The sequence below is a fragment of the Macaca nemestrina genome, chromosome 17, assembly GCF_043159975.1.
Source record: "Macaca nemestrina isolate mMacNem1 chromosome 17, mMacNem.hap1, whole genome shotgun sequence".
Taxonomy (NCBI): domain Eukaryota; kingdom Metazoa; phylum Chordata; class Mammalia; order Primates; family Cercopithecidae; genus Macaca; species Macaca nemestrina.
Window position 1 is genome coordinate 17,541,283 of NC_092141.1, and position 13,208 is coordinate 17,554,490.

General features: G+C 44.1%; 1 protein-coding gene across 3 annotated transcripts in view; it reads right to left on the reverse strand.

The window, feature by feature from the left end:
- Nucleotides 1-13,208, reverse strand: part of LOC105491069 (COP9 signalosome subunit 3) — a 38,118-nt gene that overhangs the window by 13,191 nt on the left and 11,719 nt on the right. Inside the window, exons 2-7 of one of the 3 annotated variants that reach the window (XM_071082412.1) lie at nucleotides 11,780-11,877; nucleotides 11,372-11,484; nucleotides 11,234-11,283; nucleotides 7,756-7,848; nucleotides 4,241-4,420; nucleotides 1,418-1,558 (exon numbers count right to left, since the gene is read on the reverse strand). In XM_071082412.1, the coding sequence (XP_070938513.1) occupies nucleotides 1,418-1,558; nucleotides 4,241-4,420; nucleotides 7,756-7,848; nucleotides 11,234-11,283; nucleotides 11,372-11,468 (561 nt within the window). In that variant the 5' untranslated portion in view covers nucleotides 11,469-11,484; nucleotides 11,780-11,877. Of the gene's footprint in view, nucleotides 1-1,417; nucleotides 1,559-4,240; nucleotides 4,421-7,755; nucleotides 7,917-11,233; nucleotides 11,284-11,371; nucleotides 11,485-11,779; nucleotides 11,878-13,208 lie in introns of all 3 variants that reach the window. The other 2 variants (XM_071082411.1, XM_071082413.1) reach the window with 2 other exon arrangements.

Genomic DNA, 13,208 nt, shown 5'->3' on the forward strand with positions numbered 1-13,208 from the left:
AAAGAAAAAAATTTCCAAAGACTCAAATGTGTATAGGAAGCAAAAACACACTTACATATTATTTTTTAAACAAGTACATCCATGTTGTCAGGTAACAACACACTGTTACCCTACAAATTATAATTTACCCAAAGCAAATGCCTGGTTTTTAAGACCAAATGGAGTAATTTCTTTTCTTTTTTTTTTTTTTTTTGAGACGGAGTCTCACTGTGTCTCCCAGGCTGGAGTGCAGTGGCGCGATCTCGGCTCACTGCAAGCTCCGCCCCCCGGGTTCACGCCATTCTCCCGCCTCAGCCTCCCAAGTAGCTGGGACTACAGGCGCCCGCTACCATGCCCTACCACGCCGGCTAGTTTTTTGTATTTCTAGTAGAGACGGGGTTTCACCATGTTAGCCAGGATAGTCTCGATCTCCTGACCTCGTGATCCACCCGCCTTGGCCTCCCAAAGTGCTGGGATTACAGGCTCGAGCCACCGCGCCCGGCCTGGAGTAATTTATTTTCAACAAAATTTTGTAGTACAGATCAAGTAGTAACACAGTAGGTGAAAACCCACTGAATTTAGTGAAGGCACACATCTTTATCAGTGGTTCTGTTTTTCTACTGATAAATCATATAGAGAAGGAAGGCGTCAAAACATTCATCATTCCCAACTCTCCCTCTCTCTTTCTCACACCTCACCAGATGCAATGGGACAATCTGCTACTTCTGCTAGCAAGAAAGAAGACGGGGCCAGGTGCCATAGCTCATGCCTGTAATCCCAGCACTTTGGGAGGCTGAGGCGGGTGGATCACGAGGTCAGGAGATCAAGGCCATCCTGGCTAACACGGTGAAACCCTGTCTCCACTAAAAATACAAAAAATTAGCTGGGCATGGTGGCACACGCCTGTAGTTCCAGCTACTCAGGAGGCTGAGGCAGGAGAATCACTTGAATCCGGGAGGCAGAGGTTGCAGTGAGCCGAGATCACACCACTGCACTCCAGCCTGGGTGACAGAGTGAGACCCCATCTCAAAAAAAAAAAAGAAAGAAAACAAAATAAAGGCCAGGCTCAGTGGCACACACCTGAAATCCCAGCACTCTGGGAGGCAGAGGCAGAAGGACTGCTTGAGGCCAGGAGTTCAAGACCAACCTGGCCAACATAGCAAGACTCTGTCTCTGGGGGAAAAAAAAATCAACTGTTACAGGAGCTTAAACATCTATAGCTGTAAGTACATAGAGCACAAGTTTGAAAACGGGTTCCTGAGAAATATTCCATCCCAATCAGGCAATGAGAATGTCTGCTAATCTGAAGCTGTTAGGAGAACTAAACCACTATAAAACCAAGTTACAGAACTGTATCATTGCAATTTCTTGATATACTCAACATGCTCACGTAAGAAATCAGTTTTATGTTAAAAAAAAAAAAAAAAAAAAAACTTACCTTAATGAATCTACCCACAATTTGAGATGTGTATTTTGGTAGCTGTTGTACTTTGCCAAGTAATATCAAAGACACTAAAATATACTTTTTATATGATTCTAACATGATATGACTGACCGCCATGGCAGGAGTAGTTATAGCCTAGGCAAAAGAAAAATGCTTACTGTAAAGAGAACATACCACAGTAGCAAACAGCAATCAACCACATGTATCACATTAATTATAAATCAGTAATACTTTTTAAGCGTCCCATTATTTTTATAACAGCCTTGAGATATAATTCATTTTATTTTATTTTTATTTATTTATTTTTTAGAGACAGGGTCTCGCTCTGTCATCTAGGTTGTGCAGTGATATAATTATGGCTCACTGCACCCTCAAACTCCTTGGGTTCAAGCGATCTTCCTGCTTCAGCTTCCTGAGTACCTGGGACTACAGGCATGGGCCACCATGCTTGACTAATTTTAAAATTTTTGGGCCGGGCGCAGTGGCTCAAGCCTGTAATCCCAGCACTTTGGGAGGCCGAGATGGGCAGATCACGAGGTCAGGAGATCAAGATCATCCTGGCTAACATGGTGAAACCCTGTCTCTACTAAAAAATACAAAAAACTAGCCAGGCGAGGTGGCGGGCACCTGTAGTCCCAGCTACTCGGGAGGCTGTGGCAGGAGAATGGCGTAAACCCAGGAGGCAGAGCTTGCAGTGAGCTGAGATCGGGCCACTGCACTCCAGCCTGGGTGACACAGCGAGACTCCGTCTCAAAAAAAAAATAAAATAAAATAAAAAATAAAATAAAATAAAATTTTTGGCCGGGCACCGTAGCTCATGCCTGTAATCCCAGCACTTTGGGACGCCGAGGCAGGCAGATCACGAGGTCAGGAGATCAAGACGACCCTGTTTAACATGGTGAAACCCCATCTCTACTAAAAATATAAAAAATTAGCTAGGCATGGTGGTGGGCACCTGTAGTCCTAGCTACTCGGAAGGCTGAGGCAGGAGAATGGCATCAACCCGGGAGGTGGAGCTTGCAGTGAGCCGAGATCGCGCCACTGTACTGCAGCCTGGGTGACAAAGCGAGACCCCGTCTCAAAAAAAAAAAAAAAATTTTTTTGTAGAGATGGGGGTCTCACTATGCTGCTAAGGCTGGTCTTGAACTCCTGAGTTCAAGCAGTCCTCCCACTTCAGCATCCCAAAGTGCTGGGATTACTGGCATGAGCCGCCACGCCTGGCCACTTTCTTGTCTTTTTATTTTTGAGGTGGAGTCTTGCTCTGTCACCCAGGCTGGAGTGCAGTGGTGTGATCTTGGCTCACTGCAACCTCCATCTCCTGGTCCAAGAGATTATCCTGCCTCAGCATCCCGAGTAGCTGGGATTACAGGTGCCTGCTGCCACGCCCAGCTAATTTTTGCATTTTTAATAGACATTTTCACCACGTTGGCCAGGTTGATCTTGAATTCCTGACCTCAGGAGATTTGCCTGCCTCGGCCTCCCAATGTGCTGGGATTACAGGTGTGAGCCACCATGCCCAGCCTCTTGCTCTGTTTTTTTTTTTTTTTTTTTCTTTTGAGATGGAGTTTTGCTCTTGTTGCCCAGGCTGGAGTACAATGGTGTGACCTCGGCTCACTGCAACCTCCGCCTCCTGGGTTCAAGTAATTCTCCTGCCTCAGCCTCCTGAGTAGCTAGGATTACAGGCATGCACCATCATGCCCGGCTAATTTTGTATTTTTAGTAGAGATGGGGTTTCTCCACGTTGATCAGGCTGGTCTCCAACTCCCAACCTCAGGTGATCCGCCCGCCTTGGCCTCCCAAAGTGCTGGGATTACAGGCATGAGCCACCGCACCCTCCCCTTCTTACCTTTTTAAAACACACATCATCTTGATATTTCAAGACCAGTTTGCTCATGAATTACTATATTTGGCTACAGCAATGATAATGCATCGAGTGGCTATGAAGTACATTTTTATAATTTTCTGAATGTGTAGTCTTAAAGAGAAGTCACCTTGAAGATTTGACCTGACTAGACACATGCTTTAATGACACCATTTCCGCCTACTGGCACCTTATGGTGGCCCTTCTCAGGTCCCCTCAACAGGGCACATCAACCACTCATTATGGTATGGTTCAGAGCCACGGATGTGTGTACGTGTGTGTATTATGTATTAGAATTCCAACTAAACTGAGCTCCCTGAAGGTTTTAAATATCCTTTATTAATACATGCTATGAACTAAAAAGGAAAGTATGAACATCTAGCTAATTTACCTTAAGACAACGGGTTTATTAATCAATATTGTGTATCTCTTTTTCAAAGTCTGAGTAAAGCTCCAGAATAGTCTACCAAATTGTGTACTATGTTTCATTACACAGACACAGAAAGGGTGGGAGGGACTATTACTGTGTACTCCTCTATACCCTTTAAATTTTGAATCAAGAGAATGTTTCACTGAGTAAATAAAACTTAACAAAATACCACACATGGTTTTAGAATAAGACACATCCAAGATCATTCAGTTCAATCTCTTCCTTATATGCAAAGGAAGCTATAAAGGTCAAGAGATGTCATAACTTATCCCAAATCAGATAAGATATAAGTGCAAGCCTAGATTAGAACCCACCCACAAGTGCTCTTCTATGCACTGGCACTGCTCCTCAACTTAGGGATCAGGTTACCACCATTTACCTGATGACAGAGAAGCAGTCTCTGAAAGGACCACCACCTGAAACGGAGGCCCCGGGATCAGTCCACTCTAGCCACAAACCTATGGGATCACTTTTTTGATCACATGAGTTCAGAACAACCTCAGCTAATTTTTAGAGAAATGATTACCTGTTCATAAAAGTAGAGAGCTCTTTCAAAGTTCTTCAGCCCAGTATAGATCATTCCTCCATAATAATAGTAACATAAAAAGTGCTTTGCATCATAGGCTCCATTCTCTTTACAGATATCCATCATATCCACATCAAGATATGGAAGGGCAGGCTTAAAGCATTTTGCTAGCAAACAAAGCTGTGAACAAATTGATATTAAATCATCACTTTAATTTTACTTAGGCAGGTATTAGCAGAAGAAGAAAATTCATAGATTCCAGAAATTTCCAAATAATGTAATTGTGTTTTACATTTTATTGACTAAAATGATCTAAATGTCAACACATTTCATATATCTGCTATCTGAAATGCTTAGGACCAGAAGTGTTTCAAATTTTGGAATATTTGCAGAATACATACCAGTTAAGCATCCCTAATCTGAAAACCTGAAATGCAATTGCTCCAATGAGCACTTTGAGTGCCAAGTTGGCACTCTAAAGATTTCAGATTTTGGAGCATTTTGGGTTTCAAATTTTCAGATTAGGACTAATCAACCTGTACTCCATTTTCTTAGCCATTCAGAATAAAATAGCATTACTTTTTTTTTTTTTAATGAGACGGAGTCTCACTCTGTCACACAGGCTGGAGTGCAGTGGCACATCTCGGCTCACTGCAACCTCTGCCTCCCGGGTTCAAGTGATTCTCCTGCCTCAGCCTCCTGAGTAGCTGGGATTACATGCGTGTACCACCACACCCGGCTAATTTTTGTATTTTTTTTTTTTTTTTTTTTTTGAGACGGAGTCTGGCTCTGTCGCCCGGGCTGGAGTGCAGTGGCCGGATCTCAGCTCACTGCAAGCTCCGCCCCCCGGGTTTACGCCATTCTCCTGCCTCAGCCTCCCGAGTAGCTGGGACTACAGGCGCCCGCCGCCTCGCCCGGCTAGTTTTTTGTATTTTTTAGTAGAGACGGGGTTTCACCATGTTCGCCAGGATGGTCTCGATCTCCTGACCTAGTGATCCGCCCGTCTCGGCCTCCCAAAGTGCTGGGATTACAGGCTTGAGCCACCGCGCCCGGCCTAATTTTTGTATTTTTAGTAGAGACGGGGTTTCACCACATTGGCCAGGCTGGTCTCAAACTCCTGACCTCAAGTGATCCATCCACCTTTGCCTCCGAATGTGCTAGGATTACAGGCGTCAGCCACCTCACCTGGTGGAGCATTTCTTTATAAAAAGCTAAACAGCTATAAGGCCAAGCATGCTATAGACGATTGAGAATAGAGAATTCTACAGACAAGACTCAGTTATCCCTTAACCTATCCCTACCCATCTGATTAGAGGGCAAAAGAGTGTGTCCTCTTTCTCTTTACTGAACTAGTGGAATGGAAAGAGACCAGCATGGTGTAAGTAGAAGTGCTTCCTTTAATTAATCCTTTCCAGTGTTTTAATCCTTTAGGTAAATGTAGGGAATTGTGCAACTCAGCAAACCAAGCCCTTAGAACAGTTATCTAGCTAATGGAGACGCAGTGTAGACATGCATACGAACTCACTGAGCTATACACTTTAGTATTTTACTGTCTGTATGTTGTACCTCAATCACAATTTTTTAAAACATTAAAAAAAGACACATCTTCATATGAAACTAGAACATGTGTTTGAAATAATCCACACACCATGTTATTCTTGAAGGAAACAATGTAAATACCCATGCAGACTTGTGAAACCATGGCATACTCATATTATAGACTACTCCATACCTGTAGAGTACCACTACGGAATCATCTCCAAGATACGTTAAATACAAAAAGCAAGCCACAGAAGAGTCTGCATAGATTAAAATTTGTGTAAAAAATGAGAAAATATATATTCATATTTGCTTTTATGTCCATAAAAAGTCTTTGGAAAGATACACAAAAAATTACTAACATAGTTTCCTTTTAGAGAAGAAATAGATGGCTAGCAAACAGAATGGAAAGGAGACTTCATTATATACCTGCCCTCCTCACAAAATAAGATAAATAAATGAGGCCAGGCATGGTGGTTCACGCCTGTAATCCCACCACTTTGGGAGGCTGAGGCAGGCGGATCACTTGAGGTCCGGAGTTCAAGACCAGCCTGGCCAACATGGTAAAACCCCATCTCTACCAAAAATACAAAAATTAGCCAGGTGTAGTGGTACACGTCCATAATCCCAGCTACTTAGGAGGCTGAGGCAGGAGAATTGCTTGAACCTGGGAGGCGGAGGTTACAGTGAGCCTAGATCGTGCCACTGCACTCCAGCCTGGGCAACAGCGTGAGACTCCGTCTCAAAAAAAAAAAAAAAAAAAAGGGCGGGCGCGGTGGCTCACGCCTGTAATCCCAGCACTTCAGGAGGCTGAGGCGGGCGGATCACAAGGTCAGGAGATCGAGACCACGGTGAAACCCCGTCTCTACTAAAAATACAAAAAATTAGCCGGGCGCGGTTGTGGGCGCCTGTAGTCCCAGCTACTCGGGAGGCTGAGGCAGGAGAATGGCGTGAACCCGGGAGGCGGAGCTTGCAGTGAGCCGAGATCGCGCCACTGCACTCCAGCCTGGGCGACAGAGCCAGACTCCGTCTCAAAAAAAAAAAAAGATAAACGAGTAACATTTTATGGTGTAAGAAGTTAGATATGTTCAGTCTCAGGTTCCACAATTTTTTTTTTTCTTGAGACAGAGTTTGATTCTTACGGCCCTGGTTGGAATACAATGGTGCAATCTCGGCTCACCACAACCTCTGCCTCCTGGGTTCACGCAATTCTCCTGCCTCAGCCTCCCAAGTAGCTGAGATTACAGGCATGTGCCACCACGCCCAGTTAATTTTGTATTTTTAGTAAAGACGGGGTTTCTCCATGTTGGTCAGGCTGGTCTAGAACTCCAGACCTCAGGTGATCCACCAGCCTCAGCCTCCCAGTGTTGGGATCACAGGTGTGAGCCACCACACCCAGCAGGTTCACAATTTTAAAAGAATGATTCAGGATTTTTTAAAAAGTTACAACTAGGGCTGGGCGTGGTGGCTCACACCTGTAATCCCAGCACTCTGGGAGGCTGAGGCGGGTGGATCGCAAGGTCAGGAAGGAGTTCAAGGCCAGCCTGGCCAACGTGGTGAAACCCTGTTCTACTAAAAATACAAAAATTAGCCAGGTGTGGTGGTGGGTGCCTGTAGTCGCAGCTACTCAAGAGGCTGAGGCAGGAGAATTGCTTGAACCCGGGAGGCAGAGGTTGCAGTGAGCTGAGATCGTTCCACTGCACTCCAGCCTGGATGACAAAGCAAGAATCTGTCTAAAAAAAAAAGTTACAAGAATTAATTATCCTATCTGTTCAACAAGCTTACTAGTTGAGCCCTATCCTAGAGTTTGCATCCAGCACCCGCCTGAATGTAACAGATGTACCTACATATTCTGACTTCTATAACACATCACAATATCCGCCAACTTGCCTTCGTTTATCAAACCCAATGTTGAGCAAGCCCATCAACAACCTACACCTCTGAGTTGGTGTGAATCACACACTTTGGCTGCTTACCTGGCAGAGATCAGCATGTATTGAGGTCAGCTGGTTTGTATTCATCTGCATCTTGTCTATGGCTTGCTTAAGGATGCCAATTCCTCGCAGGGGCTGTCAGAAATGACATCTCTTTCAGATAAGTTCTCAAAGATGGCAGCACATTGGATCTTATGTTGTCACTTACAAATAAAAAATAACACTAATTGATAGGTTCCTTTAAATAGCAATATGAGGTTTCCATACTCTTTCAGGAAATTTCTGTACCATTTAAGTCAGAAAATGTTTTCTTAAGCTGTTTCTTGGAATTTTTAGATAACTCAGCACCATTTTTTAAATCATAAAAAGCTTTTATTTTTACAATGAAGATCAATAATCAAAAACAGTATTACTTTCTGAACAGTTCATTATATTAACATCTAAACAAACGAAAACTTTCCAAATCACTTATTATACAAGAGACAACAGCCTATGTTTAGGAAAATTACTTGTGGATAAGGGTGTTGGCATTTTCCCATAGGGCAGTCTACCCCTTAACTGGTAGTAAATTACTACCAAAACTAATACCATAGATTTCAAAAGGACTGTTTCCTGCCCTGATTATAAATAACAAGACCAAGTGTCAAATGAGGCATAATCTGTTTTTGAAAGACTAAAATATAGTCTCTTCCAAAATTGCTGGGCACGGTGGCTCACACCTGTAATCCCAGCATTTCGGGAGGTCAAGGTGGGTGGATCACGAGGTCAGGAGATTGAGATCATCCTGGCCAACGTGGCAAAACCCCGTCTCTACTAAAAATACAAAAATTAGCTGGGCATGGTGGCATGCGCCTGTAGTAACAGCTACTAAGGAGGCTGAGGCAAGAAAATCGCTTGAACCAGGGAGGCAGAGGTTGCTGTGAGCTGAGATCGTTCCACTGCACCCCAGCCTCGGCAACAGAGCAAGACTCCATCTCAAAAAAAAAAAAAAAAAAAAAAAAAAAAAATATATATATATATATATATATATATGAAGAGACTAAAAATAGCTCAATAACTTACAGCTTTTTCAAAAACTCATGATTTTTCTTAACCATCTCTTTCAAACACAGTTACTTAGTACTACAAAATAACAACTGGTTCTATTTTCAGCCTCTTTCAAACCACTAATCTTAAATTCACTTTCAAGTTAAAAAGAAACAACTGTCTGGTGCAGCGGCTCACACCTGTAATCTCAGCACTTTGGGAGGCTGAAGTAGGCGGATCATCTGAGGTCACGAGTTCTAGAGACTAGCCTGGCCAACACAGCAAAACCTCACCTCTATTAAAAATACAAAAATCATTGGGAGGCCAAGACAGGCGGATCACCTGAGGTCAGGAATTCGAGACCAGCCTGGCCAAACATGGTGAAACCCTGTCTCTACTAAAATTAGCCGGGCATGGTAGCTGTAATCCTAGCTACTCGGGAGGCTGAGGCAGGAGAATTGCTTGAACCCAGGAGGCAGAGGTTGCAGTGAGCCGAGATTGTGCCATTGCACTCCAGCCTGGGTGACAGAGCAAGACTCTGTCTCAAAAAACAAAACAAAAATCAGCTGGGAAAGGTGGCACGTGCCTGTAGTCCCAGTTACTCAGGAGGCTGAGGCATGAGAATCGCCTGAAGCCGGGAGGTGGAGGTTGCAGTGAGCTGAGATCACACCACTGCACTCCAGCCTAGGCAACAGAATGAGACTCCAATTCAAAAAAATAAATAACTAAATAAAAACTTTAAAAACCCACATTATAGGATGAGCGTGGTGGCTCACACCTGTAATCCCAGCACTTTGGGAGGCTGAGGCGGTTGGATCACGACGTCAGGAGATCAAGACCATCCTGTTTAACATGGTCTCTACTAAAAATACAAAACATTAGCCGGGGGTGGTGGCGGGCGCCTGTAGTCCCAGCTACTCGGGAGGCTGAGGCAGGAGAATGGCATGAACCCAGGAGGCAGAGGTTACAGTGAGCCGAGATTGCACAACTGCACTCCAGCCTGGGCGACAGAGCGAGACTCTGTCTCAAAACAAACAAAAAAACAAAAAAAACCCATATTATAAATTGTGTTAATATTATAAAAGATAAAGACTGAAGCACTGTTCCAGATTAAGGGACACTAAAGAGACAAAGCAATGTAATGCAATCCATGGTCCATGGTTTTCTTTTGCTATATGGTACACTGTCTGAACAGCTAATGTCCTTTTATAGCAAAAGACAGTCCTTTTCACTGGCCAAAAATCTAAATGGGGTCCGTCAATTTGTTGATGAATTATATTAACGTTATTTCTGGGCCGGGCGTGGTGGCTCCCGCCTGTAATCCTAGCACTTTGGGAGGCCAAGGCGGGAGGACTGCCTGAGCTCAGGAGTTCAAGACCAGTCTGGCAACATGGTGAAACCCAGTCTCTACTAAAATACAAAAAATTAGCTGGGCGTGGCAGCATGCACCTGTAGTCCCCAGCTACTCAGGAGGCTGAGGCAGAATTGCTTGAACCTGGGAGGCAGAGGTTGCAGTGAGCAGAGATGGTGCCATTGCACTCCAGCCCAGGCATCAGTGCGAGCCTCTGTCTCCGAAAAAAAAATAAAATAAAAAAAGTAAGAGTTCATTTCTGGATGCTGACCATTACACTGTGCTATGTAAGAGAATGTCCTAATTTTTAGGCTTTACCCACTGAAGTATTTAGGGATAAAGAACAGCAATAGCATATCTGCAATTTACTTTCCAATGGCTCAGAATAAAAGAGAGAGGAAGAGAAAAAAAGAATAAGTGTGATAAAATGTTAACATTTGGAGAATCTAGGTGAAATGTATGAGGATTTGTGGTGTTATTCTTAAAGCTTTTTGTAAGGCTAAAATAATGTCCTAATTAAAAGTTAAAACAAAAAATGTAACAGACAAAACCCAGCATATTACAACATAAAGGGAACTAGCAGCTGGTTGCAGTGGCTCACGCCTGTAATCCCAGCACTCTGGGAAGCCGAGGCGGGCAGATCATGAGGTCAGGAGATCGAGACCACGGTGAAACCCCATCTCTACTAAAAATGCAAAAAATTAGCCAGGTGTGGTGGCAGGCGCCTGTAGTCCCAGCTACTCGGGAGGCTGTGACAGAAGAATGACGTGAACCCAGGAGGCGGAGCTTACAGTGAGCCGAGATTGTGCCACTGCACTCCAGCCTGGGTGACAGAGCGAGACTCTGTCTCAAAAACAAAAAAACAACAACAAAAAAACACACGGTACTAGCTTGGTAATTCCAACTACTTGCTGGTTCCAGCAGCAGCCTCCCTGAGGCGCCACACCTCCCCATGCCCCCACCTCATTCAGGGGACGTGGGGGCTTCCTGTGCTTACAGCAATGACTGTGAGTGCTCTCAAGTGACCACAGATATCTAGGTGGTGGATGCTCAGTACTAACCGGAATCTTAATAAAGTAGTTCACTGTGTAAGCTAGTTACATATTTTAACAAAACTAGGAATACTTGAATAGTATTTCTTACCTGTTTTCTTTCCACAAGTGCATTTGTTAGCTGATGGCAAAGCCCAGCAACTAGATACAATAACAAAATATTGAAAATATAAATATAACCACAAGGGCAAAATATTTTCAATGGAGAATAAAATGTTATTTAGCTTACAAGTGTCTGTTGCATATCGAATGTGCTCCCCATTACAAGTACTGATGAAGAGTTGAACCTGTGAGAATAGCGTTTCAAAGTCAGGAACACTGGGCATAGAAAACTTCACAAACCTAGAATAAGGAGAAAATAATCAAATTACCCTGATAGTTCATGGGATAAAATACAGAAGCAACGTATCCAAGAAATCCATCCTGCCTCTGATACTCTGTAAAATTAAATGAGCAACAGTATTTTTTAGAATTAAGAACTAGGCCAGGACAGTGGCTCATGACTGTAATCCAAGCACTTTCGGAGTCAGAGGCAGGAGGACTGCTAAAGGCCAGGAGTTTGAGACCAGTCTGGGCAACATGGTAAGACCCTGTCTCTACTACAAAAAATGAATTAGCCAGGCGTGGAGGTGCATACCTGTAGTTGCAGATACTTGGGAGGCTGAGGCTGGAGGATCACTTGTGCCTAGAAGGTTGAGGCTGCAGTCAGCTATGATCATGCCACTGCACTCCAGCCTGAGTGACAGAGCAAGATCCAGTTTTAAAAAGCAAATAAATAAGAACTAGAATCTGTGAGATTTTCCTGACCTGATTATTTTGCACAATCAAGATACAGAACAGACACAAATAAGGGTTAAGAAAAATATGTGGCTGGGCACGGTGGCTCACGCCTGTAATCCCAGCACTTTGGGAGGCCGAGGCGGGTGGATCACGAGGTCAGGAGATCGAGACCAGCTGGCTAACACGGTGAAACCCCATCTCTACTAAAAATACAAAAAATTAGCCGGGCGTGGTGGTGGGCACCTGTAATCCCAGCTGCTTGGGAGGCTGAGGCAGGAGAATGGCATGAACCTGGGAGGCTGAGCTTGCAGTAAGCCGAGATTGTGCCACTGCACTCTGCAGCCTGGGCAACAGAGCGAGACTCCATCTCAAAAAAAAAAAAAAAAAAAAAACCCAGAAAAAAGAAAAATATGTTTATGCCCAGCACGGTGGCTCACACTTGTAATCCCAGCACTTTGGGAGGCCAAGGCGGGTGGATCACCTGAGGTCAGGAGTTCGAGACCAGCATGACAAACATGGAAAAACCCCGTCTCTACTAAAAATACAAAAAATTAGCCAGGCGTGGTGGTGGGCACCTGTAATCCCAGCTGCTTGGGAGGCTGAGGCAGGAGAATGCCATGAACCTGGGAGGCTGAGCTTGCAGTAAGCCGAGATTGTGCCACTGCACTCTGCAGCCTAGGCAACAGAGCGAGACTCCATCTCAAAAAAAAAAAAACAAAAAACCCCAGAAAAAAGAAAAATATGTTTATGCCCAGCATGGTGGCTCACACTTGTAATCCCAGCACTTTGGGAGGCCAAGGCGGGTGGATCACCTGAGGTCAGGAGTTCGAGACCAGCATGACAAACATGGAAAAACCCCGTCTCTACTAAAAATACAAAAAATTAGCCAGGCGTGGTGGTGCATGCATGCCTGTAATAACAGCTACTTGGGAGGCTGAGGTAGAATCACTTGAATGCGGGAGGTGGAGGTTGCAGTTAGCTGAAATGGTGCCATTGCACTCCAGCCTGTGCAAAAAGAGCAAAACTCCATCTCAAAAAAAAAAAAAAAAAATATATATATATATATATATATATGTTTAATAAGGAACAACTTTCAAGATGAAAAATTCCACTAAATGAAGCCAAATAGGCTGGGCATGGTGGCTCAAGCCTGTAATCCTAGCACTTTGGGAGACCGAGGTGGGCAGATCACAAAGTCAGGAGCTTGAGATCAGCCTAGCCAATGTGGTGAAACCCCATCTCTACTAAAAACACAAAAATTAGCCAGCCGTGGTGGCACATGCCTG